The sequence below is a fragment of the Diadema setosum genome, chromosome 1 (assembly GCF_964275005.1).
Source record: "Diadema setosum chromosome 1, eeDiaSeto1, whole genome shotgun sequence".
NCBI classification, from domain to species: domain Eukaryota; kingdom Metazoa; phylum Echinodermata; class Echinoidea; order Diadematoida; family Diadematidae; genus Diadema; species Diadema setosum.
This window is the reverse complement of record NC_092685.1, coordinates 32,724,769-32,745,460: the sequence shown is the minus strand read 5'-3', so window position 1 is coordinate 32,745,460 and position 20,692 is coordinate 32,724,769. Positions and strand designations below refer to the sequence as shown.

Genomic DNA, 20,692 nt, shown 5'->3' with positions numbered 1-20,692 from the left:
GAATTACGTCGAGCAATTGGTGAAGGTTTTTGGACTCTTTGCTGGTACCTGGTCAATTTTTTTTTTTTTTTCATTTAGGTCATTGTAGAAAGGCCCTCAGAAAAAATGTGTATTTTGCAAAAATGTGGACCTTCTGACATTTTGGGGGGTCGTACGACCCTCACGACCCCCCTTGCATACACCCATGCTTGTACACTTATCCTGTGGCAAGGTTTTCTCTTCACAATTCACACTACACAATATGAATTTGTAGTCATTATACAACAGAAAGAAATGTCCATTTTAAGATTCTGCATGCTTACTACTGCAACAATTCTCTATTATTCTCTCTCTCTCTCTCTCTCTCTCTCTCTCTCTCTGATGGGGTACACTGGAAGGAGAGTATTTGTTTGAGATGTGAAGAAGACAATGGACCATACGAAGACATTACTCACTTCACTTTCATCCACGCCAAGTATCACGAAGACTGATGTGAACTGGTGAAACACTATCTTCACATCATGATAGTTGAAGAAGGAACACTGAAACGTTATATGTAAAAGACAACAGGACCACAATGAATGCATTTAATACTAATGTATAAATATACTGCTTAAATCGAATTGAACAGAATTGAATGGGTTTAATTATTATCAAACTTCGCAGCCTAATGGATGAACTGTGTTTGATTTACAATGATAAAAGTACAAAGAGAGACGATATACACAAGGAAAACCTTTTTATCAGGAAATAAAAATTGTAGAAATGATAAAAATCATGCTCATATTAGTAGGCCAGCCAAGACGATTTTTTTTACTTTGGACGGCAAAATTTGTTAATGCTAAGTTTCCCAGCTGAAAGTCTTGCAAAAATACTGAATTTTAGCGTACGGCCGGATGTCAAGCGCGTTTTTGCCAAAAAATGCCTTTTTTAGCCCAAAATTTGAAAGAATGTCAAAAATCACGATTTTTATTTTTTTATCGAAATAAGTAATGGTTGATAAGTACCTTTCAAACTAGAAATGTGTTATCTTCCATTTCAAGTTTAGAACCTGACTAATATACATTTGAATGTAGAATATTACACGCACATATATGGCGCAATGAAATATAAACCGTGATTTACTCAAAATTGTACTTTGTAAAATCTACCAATACTTCAAAGTTTTTTTACACTACCTAAATCAATCTATTCAAAAGTTTTTATTTTTTCGAAATATAATATATGTTCTGATATGTTATGCAGCAAAGAAATTATAAGATAAGGCGAAAGATAACTCGTTTTATGTTATCCTAAATGGGACGATGTATTTTTACTGGACGCGCATTTTGAATGAAAAATCGAATGTATAGCGTATGCCCATATATATTGTGTATGGTATAGTGCGTGTAAGTATATTATCTTACATAATCGGCGACGTCAATGGACAGGTTGAATAGCTGACTGCAAAAACCCTTTGTGGCACCTTGATATGACTGAAATGTGCTTCTTTGCACAAAAAAAAAAAATACAAAGAGGGGTGGTCATTAGTGTTGTTACCATGGCAACTGATCATTATTAGGTCACTCCCTGAAAATTTCAAATATTCATGATTATAAAACGTACAAGTGTTGAAACATTTTTGTGTGTGTGTGTGTGTGTGTGTGTGTGAAAAATGTATCAATCTAACTAATCTATGTTTAACAATGAAACCTAAGAGTTATATATGAATTGTTTACTCTGTTTGGAAATGGTTGTCATGGAAACCGTGATAACAAATCACGTTTTACTGGGAAAAATTACGATACCAAATCTCCCATCCTGCATACTCACCCCTTCCCCCGAGAATGCTTGGGAATTCATGGTTATCAATACAATGCTATATAGTTTGCATTCTCAGGCCCTGAAACGCAGCCCTGCAAGGGATAGGCACGAAATCACTTTTACTTTTGTAATGTTCTAAGGCGAGGTGTTTGCATTTTATTTTGATCTATCCTCCCGAAGACTTACTAAATGTTTCTTTTATGATGGTTGATTGTTTACATGAACGTTGTTTGGAACGCACACTTATTCGGCGACATAAGAATATTATATATGTACCCCAGATACTTGTGTGAAAAAGTAAGGCAAATATCACTCTCAAAAAAGAAAACAAGAAGTAAAAAAGAACTAGAATTGAAATGCGTACAATGCAATAACAGCCTCATTTCCCCTTCCCATCATTAAGTCGGTTAAATTATCTAGTCTATAGTACAGATTATATTTATCCTTAGCCAAGTTCTATGTCCTTGGAGCAGACATGTAACAAATTGTTTGTTTGCAATTCGATTTTTTTTTCTATATTATCACATCTTTGTGAAAAAAAAAATCATTTCAGTTATCACCAACACTCTATATTCCCAGTCAACCAACAAAACGTACTACACAATGTGCACACCACGCCCGCAACCACCGTCTCAAACAGCGTTCACGGACTATATCAACACACAATGAAATACAGTAAACAGTAAACGGGACAATTTCTCTTTTTTTAAATAATGATTTGCCATTAGCGTACATTTACTAGAATAGCAGCACTTGACATCAATGTTGCTGGTTACCAAAATTCTGATAGAAATACCATACACAGTAAGAACATGCTTGAATCCTGCAAAATATAAATAAGAACCTCAGTCTCGATTTGTGGACATCTAAAAACAAAAACACAAATTCCATCTGAAAGCAATCTTCTTAATGATTAAAAGCATTAAAAGAGAATGAGTCCTCAGTGAAAATTTTTATCATGAACAAATCTCTGTGACATACATCCAAAGACTTTGAAAATCAACAATACAAATTGCGCTGACTACATTAACTGCATTGATAAACTCATTTTTTTTATGTGACATATACTATGTGTCCACCATCACAAACGTTACACCAGTAAGAAAAGCAAAATTTTCTCTTTAGGCAATATTTCAATATCTCTATCTTTTTCACAGTTTGTGGTTACATATCCTAGCTAATTATGACTGTACGCTGTTGCATTGAACTTTCGTCACTGTACAACTAAATTAGAATGGTGACTGCCAAATTTTTAAGATTCTGCTTTTAGTCTGATATCATTTTTGTGTTCCGCAGACCAGTGTGATAAGATATCTGTACTGAGTATTTGTCTCTCAGTGAAGAAGAAGAAAAAAAAAAAAGAAATCACCTCTCCAAAATACGTGGGTATTGCTACCCTCTAATACTTTCCCTTATTCTAAGTACCAGTATACATTGCTGGGGCCCTGAATAGCTAACATATATTGCAGTATTACCAACATCATGACAATTACGGCACATGTGAAAAAAAAAAAAAAAAAAACTGGCAAAACATACATCTTGACCAGATCATATTCCTTTTCACTACTTCTTGTACTTGGTGTTTGGATTGGAACCTTTTACTTATGTCTTTCATATCTTAAACTAGAAAAAAACATGCTCTGTGCTATTTCCCTTCAGATTCACGAACTGTTCCTTTGTGAAGTTTTCTCTTTTTAAACACTTCAATATGCAGTTTTCTTTTTCTTTTCTGGCCAACATGTCATATATTTTCCTCCATCTGATGAAGAAAGGCAAAGTTCACTTCCCTTTGTTGACTCCCCCCATAAAACCAAAAACAATAGACATTCCAATCTGACAGGATTAAAATGTTGGCGTTTGGGCTTCAAAGGAAATAAGAGGATCAATTTCCATGAACTACTAGTATGCGGCTTGTAACCGTGAGTCTCAAAGGCATGGTATAGTTTTGGTTGAGATGGAGATTCAGACTTTAACTTTTTGCAAGCAAATTAAAAACAACTTATGAAATATGAAAGAGCATCAAATTCTTAGAGTAATCTGAAGTTTGTTTGATTAAAGTTGTTGGTTTTGAAATGGCCGAGAAATTTTTAAGAAAGTGACACAGAATAATAATTAAAAGTGGGTGCCACCTTTTATTAGGACCTCTTTGTTTTCGTACATCTCAGCCTTTTCAAAACCAATTTTTAACAAATAAATTTGGAATTCCTCTTGGTATTGTTTACTCTTTAATATTTCATAACAGGGTTCTCATTATTTCACAAAATCTCCATCTCAGCCCCCATCTCAACCAAAAGTAGACCATCCCTCATCCCTTTAATGCTGCAATCAAAATTGGAAGTAGATCTGTATCAAATCATATTGTAAATTCTGTTTGCCAAGTACTGTTGAGCACATTTTGATATCAGACCTTGTTTTACTTCATCACTAAGAAAAAAAAAAGAACAAAAATGGTTAGAAAAGAAGCATTTAATCTGGATTAGTAGAAATTCCTAATATATACACATGTCTTTCATGTACATATATATATATATATATATATATATATATATATATATATATATATATATATATATATATATATATATATAGCTGTATTCAACTTATATGATAGTCCTGAAAGCACATTGTGATTACATTTGAGAAGTTTAGATGGATGCATTCCACATGGAAGTTCAGGTTCTAATGACATCCTTCATACGGAATCTGGATGCGGACCGGATAGCCTAGCAGGGTTGTTTCTGTAGAGAGAGAGAGAGAGAAAAGAATGGTGTTACATCTGTCTACATTGTTACATCAATTTAACCGTGAGTACACAATGAAATATAAAATGTAGGAAACTTTCATGATCCAAATATCCAATTCTGTCCATTAAACTTTTTATTCCATTCAGAAGAATTTCAAGGTAGTGCTTGCCTGATACTGCAACTGGATACATTCAACACTTTCGTGCATATGATAACCCGGTGACCTTTCACATCAATACTCTCATACCTAATCAAAGTCAAATTGCTTAGAGGTTATGGTAACTTTGCCATCCAAAGGTAAATACAATACCATGGTAGCAATGCTTTACAGTCAATAGAAATCAGGGTTTCCATGTAATTTACAATCAGCGGCAAAATCACAACAGAAACTAAAATGCTACAAGGCCCAGGTAATCATCTCTTCTGTATAAAACCAAATTTGAAGATGATCTGCTGAGTACATGTTAAGTTACTGCAAGATGAGAATCTATAGGACAGATGTGCCACGGTGTGAATGGATGACTGCAACAACATAAAGACTCCTGCAATCATCTTTGACAGAGGCTCAAAAAAAAAAAAAAAAAAATCAGCTAATTCATGTGAATCTTGGTTGTTGGAGTGATTGACTACATGCATATGCAGTACTGCATTCATTTAGCAAATCATGCATTAATTTTCTGCCCAATGAACGATCGACAGTCAAAAATTTGGTCAAGATGTCAAAGGCTTGACAAAATATTCCAACCTATTTGGGGTTTACATTTTACATGCATTATTGCTTACCTCCCGTATTTCCTTTCGAAATAGGGTACAGGATGCACAGATTAGAAGTTGGTAGTCAGGACATCTGTCTCTTTCTGCTTCTCTCTTGTCCGTAGTTGGCTGTGGTTTGCAGGGTCCATTTTGTCCACTTTGTGCTAATCCTGGTCGAAAATATAATTAACAAAAACTTAAATAATTCATCATTTTTATGAGTGAAACAGGATACTTATACTGCAACAAAAAACAAACACATTCATTATGAATTAGAATTAATCATCACGATCTCATGAATCCCTTAGTATGAGATTTTGGATCTTCAGGTCACTGTCAACATTAATTTGTATTACATGTAATACATTAATCTTGTCATTGTTATTATCATCTTTGATGCTCTGAAGCCATATCTTACTGAAAATTAATTATATAGGATGGAAGTCATCTTGACACCTATAATTCCTGTGCACAAATATTTGATTTTATCATGCTCTCATTTGTATGTGGATTAGGATATGATTTCCTTGCATAAATCGGTTTGTATTCATGAGATAATATTCCTAATTTCAAATCGTTGACACTTACTTGTGAGCTCATCGCAGTCAAGACATCTTTCTATCTCCCCCTCACTCTAGTGGATGTGATCTCAAACTCAGCATGTCCATTTGTTGCTGACACCTTGATAAAAATAAAGAACAATACATCACAGCATATTACCCTTACATCATACTTAACGCAACATAATAATAATGGAAAGTAAATTGATTTGAGACTACAGACGTATTTTCATCTGTGCACACATTAAACACTTGTGCCACGGCCATTTCCATTTGACATGGTTGAGAAATATTTCATTACATATAATATCTTACTTGATTACATTTATGTTTGATCTTTATATCATCTCCTCTTCAGTGGATAGAATACCATTCTTTCATATGATCCTCTACAATAGAACATGCAATGAATATACCAAAAAAAAAAAAAAAACCAAGAATACACACTTGATCATATAGATTTGCTCCCCTTTGTATATAAATGGAGATATAAAATTCTTCTCCTCTCTTTGTTTGCAAAGTACTTGTACATTGTATTGTAATGCAACTGTCAAAGTGAAAACATGCTTGTTTCAACTTATTCAAATGGAATAGGAATACTTAATACTCAATGTATTTAGATTTGTCATTATTTTCAACTGAGCACTTAACTGATACATTTGATAATGAAGCACTTAGTAACTTCGTATTTAAAATATGTTTGAAATTAGACCGCCATAATGTATTTCAGACATTTATCGTTTCTTACCATCTGGTTGTTCTGCACTTTGTTGTAGGTAGAAAGAGTTCAGACTTTACAATTAGATTTTGGCAAGTCGGGATATGTCTCTCTCTGGCGAAGTTTGAAGACAAGACTCAGTCTGTCCACTTGTTGGTACATCTAGCTGAAAACAGAAATCAACATGACTCAAATAATTTTTTTTCCATCTTTAAAGCAGAGCATTATAAGCTAACAGTGAACAAAAAAAAAAAATCAATTTGAAATTTGTTTTGAAAAGGCATCTTGGCATTGACATAATTTTCTTTATTCCCCATGCAAATCAATTATAACAATAGATATATACTGTATCTCTTTTACTGAGATGCGATTTTTTTTTTTTTTTCAGCTTTTTGAAAATTTAAAAAAGAAGAAGAAAGATATTCAGGTTTCAGTAAGTCGGTATAAATGATCCATTAAAAATGTAATATTTACATTTTTTTTTCAAATGAACCTTTATTCTATGAGACATTAACATAAGAAGTTGGTACTTTATATGAGTAAGGACATTTCTAAAGAGTTCCTTTTTGACTATCTACCTTATTTGTAAACTAGTAGAAGAGTACAATGATTCACAGATTAGGAGAGGTTGGCAGTCAGGACTGAACACTTTCTCTCTCTCTCTTTCGGGCATATTCGAATGGAAAGATCACTTGGTTGTAGACTCACTTTTATAAAACACCTAGGCCTAAATCCTAGACTCTTTTTCTAAACCCATGTAGGTCTACAGTACCATAAAGAGTGGATCGAGTCAACCTCAGACCTCTGCTGTAGAGACTGCTAACGTTAGAGCTAATGTTAGGATATTCTAATGTTAGATCAAGATAGAAATGTTGGATCTAATTAACGTGAACTTTTACTTAGATCAAAGTTAGCCCAACGTTAGATATATAATATATGCATCGATTTTAGAACCTCTAGATGTCTAAACTTAGGTCTAGCTAGGCCTTGTTAGCTGGGTCTTTACAACAAAACTGCCTAGTAGATATCTAGTAGGTTACTAGAATTAGAAACCTCTAACGTTAGGTAGAATCAGTGTCCCAGATCTTGACTAAGGTTAGATCCTATTCCTAATTCTAGACGCCAGCTATTTATACTTCAGACCCGCTAGATTTTATACAGGTCTAGTATTTGATTAGACTCTATAGATCTAGACTTCTGTATAGATTACAGTCCCTTGCCCTGGACCTGGCTCTAGCCCTACAAATACATCTAACGTTAGTAGTAGTGGGCCTGTACTGTCTACGTGACTACGTTATACAAAGTGTTCTGCTAATGTGCTAACGGTAAAGTTCATTGTGATTAGGGCCTAGCCCGATTGAATAATTGTTTTGGCATTAACAGGCGTAGGCTAGCCGTACATAACAGTAACCCCTAACGATAGCTAATGTCGACAGTTAGACTCGGAGAGAGTGTAACCGTATAGATTAGACCTAACGTTAGACGAGGATTCAGTCTAACTGCATGTGATGAGGCCATAGATTAGAAACCTCGATAGAACGAACAAGACACCTAAATCTAGACGTAGGCCTAGACCTATAAATGTGTAGACCTCTTTTCGCACTGTGTCAAGACGTGCCTTGCGGAATAATCGGTGTTCCACTAACAAGCACCGCCGGCACTGTCGGGTGGCGGCCCGGGGGTTGGTAGGCATGCCCACGGGATCGGTGCGAAATACAGTCACAAGACATCGGCCTAACGTTAGATTCTACTAGCGCTTGAACCTTGATATTTACCAAGTCTCAGATCAAAGTTGTATATCTAACTGTTAGATCAAAACAGATTTTAAACTTCCCATATGCAGTGCAATAAAGAACTATGTATTTATTTACTAATTTACTTACATTCAAAGGGAATATAGTCCCTTTTTCAGTCACCACGGTTCCAGCTCAACGACTGAAACATAATATGCAGCTAGCTCTAGTCCCGCGAGAGACTTTACCTACGCACACGTATTCAGCATTTGCGCGCACACAAGCAGCGCGGGGCTACTGGAAAATGCTCGAAAATGCATTTTCTGAGTTCCTACATGTTCAGAGATTTTATTAAAAGTAAAAATTTCTTCAAGAAAACTAGAAATAATATTGACATATTCAATTAAAGAAGCATTTGTAGTTTTATAAAACATTAAATTACTTTTGGAAGATCATCTAATTAGCTTGGAAAAACAAACTTTGCAGAACGTTAATTAATCTGTGAATATTATTTCGAGAAAACAACACCCAAACATTTGAGAGCCCCATATATGGCTGTACAAAATGACCTTTTAAAATGCTAAGGAAACACATTTAAATTGCAATTTCATGAAAAGGGACAACTGAAACTCAAGATCTTTCAAATATGAATTGAATGCAAGAAAAAAATAAAAATCGTGATTTTTGATATGCCGACATTTTTCGGCAAAAATACGCTTGACATCCGGCCGTACGCTATTCCTTAGTATTTTTGCAAGACTTTCATCATGAGAACGGAGCATTATAACAAAAAATGCCATCGAATCCTTATCTAGAGCCTTTTTTGAGGTTTGGCTGGTCTACTATATTATAAAAACAGAGATAATTGGGTTATGTGAAAGATAGTGCCAACCTGATTTTATACCTGATACACCTCATCACTATTATCACAATTCTGCCATTGACAGTAAGATGGGTAAAATATCGAAAAAAAATAAGTATTGAAAAATAGAGCGGGAGTGAGAAGGAGGTGGAGAGGGGAGAGAGATAGAGGGAGAGAGAGCAGGGAGAGAAGGGAGTAGAAGTAGAAGGCGAGGGGTGAAGAAAAAGAAGACACCAAAGGAGAGCGCAAGAAATAAAACAATACATGAGATGAAGCAAAAGACAACAAAAAAGAAGGGAAAAAACTAAGTGAAAGAAAGTTACAAGGAAAGTCGTTCGAACATGATGCATGACTTTAACATTGTATTAAATACAGTACATAATGTAAATTTTTTTTTTAATACAAAAAACATGTCATTACAACATGATATGCACCATGAATCATTACACTATCACAATGTTGAATGCATGCATGTAAACAAAAACAAAAAAATGCAAGGCATGCCATCGAAACAGGATGTAGATTCTTAATCGTTATGATATTCCTTAGAATATGTACATTCATACACCGATATGGCATTGCATACAGATAAACTATTAGAATGACAAATGTAATACAAAACATTTAATTACTTGATTATTTGAGAAAATAATTTCAGCCTGATTACATCCTGATACATATCATTAGCAATATATCACAATTCTTTCAATCAACGAAGAAATGGATAACAGAACAAGAAGAAAATGGAGAAATGATTGAGAAATAGAGCCTGATTGAGAAATAGAGCCGGAGTGAGAAAGGGGATGGAAAGGGGAAAGTGAGAGAGACAGATAAGGAAGAGAAGAGAAGAAAAAGTACCTGGTAGAAGGCAAGGGGGAGAAGGAAAGAAAGGCACCAAAGGAGAGCAGTTCTGAAAAAAAAAATAAATAAATTAAAGAGATGAAGTAGAAGAGGACAAAACAGATGAGGAAATTTAAACAAATAAAAAAGAAGATGTAGACTGAGTTAGTACATTATTACATTGTGTTGGATGCATATCAATTTTTTTTTTTTAAGTACAAAGCATGTTATTCAAACATGATATAGATTCAGAATCATAGCACTATAATGACACATTGAATACATATCCTATTTGGCATTAAACAGAAGTACTACTGATGGAACTGAGCTGTACTTCATCATGTTTGTTTTACAAAATAAGGAATTTTTTGACAATGTCTTTCGTTACTTGGATTCTGAGGTAAATAGATTTTGAATTAGTTTAGTTCATTTTTTGTTTTTTGTTTTTAATGAAAGTCAAATGCCACATGTTCATGCTTTCCTTCAGGGTGATCATGCCTAATTGTGCAAGCATATCAAATTCAGTGGCGTATCGACAACCGAAGATGATGCAGAGAGCTTTTTAAAAAGAATTATCAATGTTTATCAAAAAAAGAATTATCAATGTTTTCACACTGCTTCTGCATAATGTCACTGTACAATACCTAGACCTTCTGTTAAAGCCAAACAAGTAAAACTAGTTGGTGAGGTATTAATACTACATTTAAATAATAAGCAGTATTAAGTACACTGTAAATATACTGAAATCAATAGGCATTGCCAGTGGCTGTATCCCGATAGTGAGAATTTGGCCCACTTGTTACCTGGGGTGGTATTCTGAACACTGTTTTATCTCTGTTGTAACTTGTGTTGTAACTTCTGTTGTAAGTCCTTGACTTACAACACCGCTAAAACACTTGTAAATCGGTATTCTGAAAACTGTTTTATCGGTGTTGTAAGTCGTGAAAGCCACGCCCACGGCAATAATCAAATCCAATAAGAAATACTGTTAGAAGTAGCATCTAAGACATTTTATCCAATAAGATTACTCCCTTGGACAAAACGCGCCTTGCTGAACTACATGTGTACATGTATGTGCGTTTTAACAAGCGCTAATTCTCAGGCGTGCACAGAAATAGGACAATGGTATGCGCAGTTAAAGAGAGTCTGAGATAAAATAAAGTTACAATTGAAGCTTGATCATTCATGCCTTCTCACCGGTTTTGATGTATATGGTTGGCGCTGTAGGGGGATTTGAAAAGCCATCTCAAATTGAGTGTTTGTTTTTTTATTTGAAATTTTGGCATTCATGAGAGGAATTAAATTTCATGATTTATGTGGAACTTGACGCTTCTAAATTAAAATAGGCTCTTGCAGTGCTATTGTGGGGTGTTTTTTTTTTGGGGGGGTACAAGCTTTTCTGTTAGAGAGATGGGAAATTATCATGCTCATTGTGTTTTGTTAACCATTCATTGTTTGTTAATGGCACTCATGGCATTCAAAAGATTAATTGACTTCTTGATTCAAAAGATTAATTGACTTCTTGATATTTGGGAAAATATCCGACGTCCGCTTTTTGAAATCCCTCGTAAAACAAGCATATATATATTTTTTTTGAAACACCCAAAGGTAGTAAAAATGAATTCTTATTGGTGAAGACAGTGAAATCATTGAAACAAAAGTTTGATATTTTGAAAGATGAATAATCATAAAGTTATAAATGGTACCATAAATAGAGTTAAATGACTTTTACTTTTTTATATATATATATAACAATAATAATTCACAGGAAATGTTCTTAAAGAAGGTCTTTGGCATTGGTATAGGAAGTTTTGTATTTATGTGTTTGGGTTTTAGTGCTTAAAACAAACTGCCGGCGGTGCCTGTAACCTTTCTGTTCTTGTGTTTGTGTTTTTACCTATGTGCATATATATGCTACGTGTATACTTGCAAGTTGTTACAACAGAGTTAAAACACCTTCCACCCTGTTTTATCTCAGAGGCACATATTTGCAAGTGGTATGAGTTACAACAAAAGATAAAACAGTTTTCAGAATAGTTAAGCGCATGCGCATACCTTCAGACAATGGTATGCGCAGGCAAAGAGAGCGCGAGATAAAACACAAGTTACAACACAATTTAAAACAGAAGTTACAAGAGAGATAAAACAGTGTTCAGAATACCGATTTGCTACAACAGACTTACAACAGAGATAAAACAGTCTCAGAATATCACCCCTGGTAAACGTAAACATGGTACCCTGGATAGAGGCAAACTTGCACAAATGAACATGGCATGTTACAGTTTAAAGCACTGTATTTCCTGACCTTAATTTTGGCATTAAAAAGAAAAAGGAAAAAAAAAAAGACATTTATTCATGCATCTCCACTGAATATCAAAAGTTCTCAAAAAGGATTAACCACAGTCTCTGTTACTTACATTCTTTGTCTTTCTGGCCAGAATCTTATGGATCAAATCTGTTTCCAGAGAGGTCCTTTCCTGTGGATCTTTGTGTTCAAAATAGTGGGCAAAGCAAGTTCTCTCTGATCTTGATACCATCAACACAAATCTAATCATGGCTGATGTATGAACTATGTAGACTGCTACAGACCAGGCCTGAAAGATACAAAGTTACATCATAAGACACAAAACAATTAAAACTTGGCAAAATCATACTGTATACAGTACATGCACTTCAATCTGACTGCAGAGCTCTGCTGCTGTTGCCATTTATATGCAGGGCTGCCAGTTTCTGTAGATGAAAGAACATACAATTTCACAGTACACTAGATTTGGAATTTGTCAACACTGACAAATTAGGTAATCCGATCTATTTGGAAATCAATGATTTGAGTCCTGATCCCAATAGGCATGACCATACCAGTTTCATTTGTGTTTAGGGGACATTGGCCATGTGATGTTTGGATTCTCATTTAGAAAAGGGAGTCAGACCTGCCATCTTTGGTACCGAATTCCGTATACACTAACGAAGATACAGAATGAAGTATATTTGACCTTTGACCCCACTTTGCACACCCAAGATGGCATCTGAGCCAAAAGTGGTTATTTTGTGAAATGATTCTTGCGACACCGTCTATACCTGTGCAAAACATGGCAAAGATAGGACAGGTATTCACCAAGATACAGGATGAAACATTTATGACCTTTGACCCTAATTTACCTACACAAGACAGTGTCTGATGAAGTAGTTATTTTATAAAAAGATGTACTTGACACGGACTAAACATGTGCAAAATGTGGGGGTGAAAAGGCATGTTTTTCTTGAGCTACTGCAAAGAAAGTCACTGAAAGAAAGACATATCTCCCGACATTGAAGCTAAGTGTCAATTTCAACCAGGTCTTTGGATGTAATCCCAATTTCCAATAAGAATATGGATCGCATGAACGATAGCCCAAAGTTTCATCTACAACATATTAAAATCTGGGAGGAATTTACTGAAGGATAAATTAGCTAGAGCTCGATAAAGACAGTCATGTCATTTTTCATTTCCAGAAAAAATGTACTCCCATAGAGATAATACCTCATTTGCACAGCCAAAATGGCGTCCGACCAAAGCGTCGTTATTTTACAAAATGATCCATCTATCGAGTCCATGTGTGTGCAAAATATGGTGGTGATACCATGTACACTAATTATGAGATTACAGAATGAAGTATATTTGACCTTTGATCCCACTTTACACAGCCAAGATGGCATCTGAGCAAAAAGTTGTTATTTTGTGAAATGATTCTGGCAACATGTTCCTTACATGTGCAAAATGTGGGAAAGATAGGACGTGTATTTACCAAGATACAGGATAAAACACTTTTGACCTTTGACCCTAATTTACCTACCCAAGATGGTGTCGGAGGAAGTAGTTGTTATTTTATGAAGTGATGTTCAAGACATGAACTACATGTAAACATGTGCAAAATATGGGGTTGATAGCCATTGTTGTTGTTGATCTATTGCACAGAAAGTGGAAGAAAGAAAGAAAAATAAAGAAAAAGTTAAGGTATCGTATAGAAATTTGGAGAAGCATAAAAAAATCAGAAAAAGATAAAGTTAGGAAGGGATAATAAGACTAACTAAAGAAAAAGAAGAAAAAATTGTTTTTAAAAAAAGCGAACACTGAGCTATTTCATCCCCCATAGGCTCTGTGTATTAAGCAAAATGACACTACATTGAAGCCAAGTGCCAATTTCAACCAAGTTTTTCGATGTGATCCCAACGTCGTAAGAAAAAATGGAGGGTACTATAGTGATAGCCCAAAATCTCAGTTACAACATATTAAAATCTGGGAGAAATTCACCGAAGGATAAGTGAGCTAGGGCTCGAAAAAGATAGTCATGTCATTTTTCATTTCCAGAAAAACTGCACTCCCATAGAGATAACACGTAAACTGGTCAAATTTGACAAGGTTTCTTTCAATCCATTTTTACGAGGTGATGACGTCATCAAATCAAAAGTTTGACATTACATTAATGAAAGAGCACTTAATATGCTACAACATATTGAAATCTGGGTGAAAATTGGCAAAGGATAAGTGAGATACGCTCAAGTGAACTTGAAATTTGATGACATCATTTTGAAAATTTGCCTTTTTTATTTTATTAAGAAATTTGATATCTTTTAATCATTTTTCCAGCATCGCCAACCCATGAAATGACATGTACAAGTCATCAGCTTTCAGAATATGTAAAGAAAATGGGGGGTCACTGTCTATCCTGACGAGTAAAATCGGATTTAAAATTAGCTGTTTTTTGGCATAGTTACACTGTATATCGCCATTGACGCGCGCAGAATTTCAACTTTGACGGGTCCGTATGACGTCATATTGAGTCGGATTGACTTGAAACTTGGTAGAATTATTCCTTGACATTTCCGACATCAGATCCATGTGAAAAAACGGGGAATTTCTATTGCATACGAGCTGCGCGTGCGTATATGCGCGCGCGCGTACGCGTCCGTCCATTTTTTCAATTTTTCAAAAAAAAAATGCTCCAAATGATCTGAAATGTGTGCAAAAAAATTTTGAGCTCGATTGGAGCATGTCAACATTTCACCATGCGCGTATGCGTACGTTTTAAGTGTAAAGATGAATTTTGAGAATATGAGTAGAAAGGGCTTGACTTGAACTATATGACATGTAAATTTCATTGAGAAATTCCATTCCATTAATGAGATATGAATGAGAATGTGATTTCATATAATGACGTCATAGAGACATCACGGTCGACTGATCGTCTTTGGGACATGATACATATATGGTATAATTTTGAAATTATTACTACAGCAGAAGAGATTGAGGAGAAATAAAGAAGAAGAAGAACAAAGAATCAGTACAGATACAGAAGGTGATCTGAGTATGAAGGTGATCCGAAAGGATACTCGGATCACCTAAAAATCAGAAATATTAGAAACTACATGTATATCCTGGAACAAAAATCAGGTTTTTTCTAGTAATACAGAAAATTGTACATATCAAGCATACTTAATGTATAATAAAAGTTCATGAAAATGTGGATAATTTAATAGCAAAGTAAGTAAGGTACCAAGTACAAGATGTAAGTCACAATAGCTTCTAAAGTGCAGCTCTGCGTACAAGAATGCCTTCAGGGCTTGGATTCTGTTGCATGTGGCTATAGCCCTTTTGGAGCAATATGTTAACAATTGTGTGATTTTATAACAACACCTGCCAGGAAAAAGAGAGAGAATATTTTCCTGAACACAGACGTAAATTAAAACTTTCCTTGTAATATTTTAAGACCTTGACAGCTGAGTCAAACCTTCATGATGACAGATTACACATACACGTGTATTATGAAAAGTTTTAACTTGGGGGAAGAGTTATCCTCAGTTCTTTCTTCAAACTGCTGATGTTTGTTTGTTTGTTCTTTTTTTTTCCCTTAGTACTTCCATTGCCAAGAAATTAACAACCAAAAACTAAGCAAAGCAAAACGGAGCTTCAAAGACTGCATATTTTACATCTGTGCTTACGGAGATGAATGAAAATTGTTTTACATAGTACTACAATTTGTATGGTTGAGGGGTCTAGATATCGCGCACAAAAATTTGAAATGCTCTTATAATAGAAGTTATTCCATAATCGTACCTGAATTTCTCAATGAATATCACGAAAATGCAGAAAAATCACCTCCCAGAATCTCCTGATGATACAATGACGGAGTAGTGCGCTGTCGCCGTTTGTATATCGGACCTTTTTTATGCGTTCAATTTCTCGGGGTATGTAAAGATCGCGCAGCTGCCCTCTGTAGTTTCATGCGTGAAAGTGTCTGCCCCTCTGCGGCTGTAACGTGCTCCGGCTTTCGTAAAAAATTTTTTCACTTGATTTACTATTTGTCCCTGTTAAGCAACAGCTGTTTTACCTAACTTGTGTATATTATTGTTATTATTATTATATGTGTTATTATTATTATTATTATTATTATTATTATTATTATCATTATTACTATTACCACCACCACCATCATCGATCATCATAATCATCATTATCATTTTCATTATTATTATCACTTCCACCACCATCATTTTATCATTCTTATTATCATTATTTTTATCATTAATATTTTCATAATCGTTAATGATTTTCATCTATAAAGTTTTCTTACAATATTTCTAATCACTTTAACCAATAATATACACGTAATATAAAATGGAAAAAAGTAAAATATGAACAATTTTGTGTGTGTGTGTGTGTGTGTTTTTGTGTGTGCTTACCCATTCGTCACCCTCTCATTTTCGTCACCCATTTGTCACACTCTCATCTAATTTGTTTTCTTCAGTATCATTATGGCCCTCCCCTGTCACAAATATATCACAAATTAGCGCAAGAAATCACAAGCAAATTCAAATTGAAATCACACTTCAACTTCGATAGACTGAAATATTTATTCCTTTGTAATATTATAATCGTTGTGTTAAAATTTGACTTAAAACAACATTTATTAACAGTATTTCAGCGTAGCTGGCAGCATACATTGTTCTTGTGTATGATGACGTCACGTGGTAAACGATTGATCGAACAAATTACGAATTCTATCGACTACGAACGAGACAAGTGAGACGACACGTCTAGGCTACAACATCCTTAGAACAGATTTTAAGGGAAGGTAGGTTTGTACAAGGTAAAAAATTGGAAATTTAGTGGAAAATTTGTTGGAAATAAAAATTTCTTACCTGCTTCCTTCTCATGTTGAGCGGTAAGTCAGGTATGTTTATTCCATGGGCGTATCGGCAAATTTTGCGCTTAGTCCTACGCGTAATATCGCTTGCTATACGCAGTTACGCTATGCGCGATCATTAGGTCCCTGCGCGAGACCTAGTACCCTTACTATACATCACACTATTTAAAATGCTAGTGGAACGAAGTTATAGACACTAAGTGTGCATTTTCCATAATCCTCTGCTTAATACAAAATCATATAGGGAATAAAGTGGATATCAGCTGGTATTAACACCAGAGATGTCAAGTTCAAAAAATTTTTATGAGTGAGATTTTCATGACTCGGCGTTTCAGCGCTCGCGCGCATGCGCACGCGAACGAGGAGGGTGTCACCCCTCCCATGGTATGGAGCTTTTTTGAATTATTAGCTCTTAATGATGCGATCTGGTGCATACTTAAGTGACTATTTTTTACTAACTTTGAAAGACAAAAGGGAAATATACCTTCAATTGCAACTATCACTTGAATCCTTTGAGCTATGCTCCTTATTTTTGGCACAAATTGCAGACTTCTCCCGATGCGTGAGAAAAATGGGTGCCCTTGCGTGAGATCGTGAGACAGGCCCTAAATGCTTGAGTCTCACACAGAATGCGTGAGACTTGGTAGCTCTGTAACACTAACAGCATCATTGTAATGTACATTGTACATGTATGTCTTGCCTCTTTACATGTGATACAGACATACCAGAGATTCGTTAAAGCCTGTGAACTTGCCTTCATGCACCACACCACTAGCATGCAGATCCACCGAGATGAGAGTTGCAATACAAAACACAACCCTATCCACAAGCAGCACCATGCACTACAGAAATGCATAACTATCAAGCCAGTGGCGGATCCAGAGTGAGGCACACCGGGCATGTGCCCCCTCTTTATTTGTTGTTAAAACAAAAGAAATAAAAAAAAAAAATGAGATGAAACCCAAGTAGCACTAGAAATATTGTTCACGCCCCCCCTTTATGGAATTCCTGGATTCACCCCTGCAAGCAGCCACAAAAAACATAACACTACTGCATTCTATAAAACAAATGCTTTGACATTATGTCATACCCGGTAACCTATTACTGTATTTACTAATTAGTGCTTAGGGCCTACTCGTACCTACAGATGATAAATATTGTATCAGGGGTGTTTCATAAAGGATTTAAGATGATCTGAAAAATCAACTTGAAAAGAGTACATTTGCTGTACTCCAGTAGTCCAAAGTAACATTCTAACTTTCAAATGAAAAATGAACATGTGGACTTTTTCATGCAACCATTTTAATACCAGCTAATAATGTAAAATCAAATACAAATTAGAGAAGCACTCTGCGAGCGCAGATCTCCGCCAAGCATGTACAGCTCATTTCCACCACTGATCTTGTTCTTCCATAGAGATACATGTATCGGTGATTTCCACCCATACGTACTTATAGTCGCCCGATTTCCCAAAAGAAGTCTTTGTTACATAAACATATAATCATAAACATCATAAACCCTCAGCTGCACAGCGCGCCTCGCCCTAGCAGAAACTAGAGAGTAGAGCACGCACTTTAGTGCGCGCATGCAAACCTCAATACGCGCAGCCTGAACTCCCAAGTTCATTGACCCTACCTGCCAAAATGTAAAAAATCCTTCATAAATTCCAAAAAAATTCTCGGGTCACTACCACAATTCAATCATCTGTTACTTGTATCATTCTAAACCTTTCCTGCAAGTTTCAATCAAATCTGTTAACTTAAAACTAACTAACAAACGAAGACATAAAACCCACGGTATTAAACGAAAACATAACCTCCTCCCTTGGCGGAGGTATTACAAATTTTACCAAAACAAAGTAAGTGATAAAGGAATTTTTCTACAATTAAATTTCGATGACATTTTGAAATGGGCTAAACAGGGCAAACCAAGCAATGCCACACTATATAAGATCATGATGATACTTCACCACACAAATTCTCGGACACGCCCATTTCATTGCTGCTATCTATGTATCATGCCCATGCCATGGCTATATCACACCTAACTACACGCACGGCTGCACGCACCTCTATTCCTTCGCAGACGTTGTCATTTTTCAGTGTGGTTGTGCGACTCCTTCATGAATATCTTTATTAATCGTGGAAAACTAAAATACAAGAAATTATCGTAATCTATTATGATAATCATTCAATAATCGGTATGCGATTTTTTGTTTAATTACGTCAAAAACTCACCGAAATCTGTGGCTGAAATCAGGTCTAAAACGTCCTTATTGCTTCACTCCTCATCTGCGTGTTATTTGAATGGCATTCACTCTCGTATAACGTATAGTAAGGGTACTAGGTCTCGCGCAGGGACTTAATGATCGCGCATAGCGTAACTGCGTATAGCAAGCAATATTACGCGTAGGACTAAGCGCAAAATTTGCCGATACGCCCATGGAATAAAAATACCTGACAACCGCTAAACATGAGAAGAAAGCAGGTAAGAAATTTTGATTTCAAACAAATTTTTCACTAAATTTCCAATTTTTTGGAGCAAATTTTTCACTAAATTTCCAATTTTTTACCTTATAATTTACCTATCTTAGCTTAAAATCTTTTTTTAAGGATGTTGTAGCCTAGACGTGTCGTCTCGCTTGTCTCGTTCGTATGATCGTAGCCGATAGAATTCGGAATTTGTTCGATCGATCGTTTATAATATTCTACGAAAGCCGAAGCACGCTACAGCCGCAGAGAGGGGCAGACACTTTCACGCATGAAACTACATAGGGCAGCTGCGCGATCTTTACATACCCCGAGAAGGTGAACGCATAAAAAAAAGTCCGACATACAAACGGCGACAGCGCACTACTCCGTCATCGTATCATCAGGAGATTCTGGGAGGTGATTTTTCTGCATTTTCATGATATTCATTGAGAAATTCAGGTACGATTATGGAATAACTTCTATTATAAGAGCATTTCAAATTTTCGTGCGCGATATCTAGACCCCTAACCATACAACGTAGGCATGGTAGGTAATCGGAGAGCTAGAGGCCTCTAGGCCTACCACGTTTAAAATCATAGATATCTTCATAATACCGTATTTTTCATCGGTTCTTTTTCATTGCTTAGTCCTTTCATAGGCATTGGCCCTTGTTTTTGCCTGTTTCACTTCATGAAATAGTACTTTTGCATTTTGGGTTCCAACACTCCTCCCCAGTCCCTTTAATGTAGAATTAGTAGAAAAGCTAAGTGGCAAGCAACGCAACGCAACAATCAATGACAATGTCAATTGTCATGACCTACTGTACAACATGAAATACGATCCTGACGATACGTCGATAGGGCCTACGTCGATAGATATCCACACATATCCGTTGTCCAGTCTGTCCAGAGCCTGAGATATCAGCAGGGTGATTTGGCTTCTGCTCAGAAGTTTCTAAATCGTGATCACTTTTCCTGGAAGACCCTTCGCTATAAAGCCTAAATATAAGACTCGTTCAACGAGATCAAGACCACCATCATACATC

General features: G+C 35.7%; 1 protein-coding gene and 1 long non-coding RNA gene across 2 annotated transcripts in view; both read right to left on the bottom strand.

The window, feature by feature from the left end:
* The window catches only part of LOC140235540 (AP-4 complex subunit sigma-1-like), a 27,478-nt gene extending 6,786 nt beyond the window's left edge, over positions 1–20,692 (bottom strand). Inside the window, exons 1-3 of the mRNA XM_072315563.1 lie at positions 20,469–20,692; positions 12,410–12,586; positions 435–521 (exon numbers count right to left, since the gene is read on the bottom strand). Of these exons, the coding sequence (XP_072171664.1) occupies positions 435–521; positions 12,410–12,547 (225 nt within the window). The 5' untranslated portion in view covers positions 12,548–12,586; positions 20,469–20,692. The remainder of the gene's footprint in view (positions 1–434; positions 522–12,409; positions 12,587–20,468) is intronic.
* On the bottom strand, positions 4,380–6,784 carry LOC140229896 (uncharacterized). Its single transcript, XR_011901338.1, has 4 exons — positions 6,588–6,784; positions 5,868–5,960; positions 5,310–5,449; positions 4,380–4,520 (listed from the first exon to the last, which is right to left on the bottom strand). It is a non-coding gene; the product is annotated as an uncharacterized lncRNA (long non-coding RNA).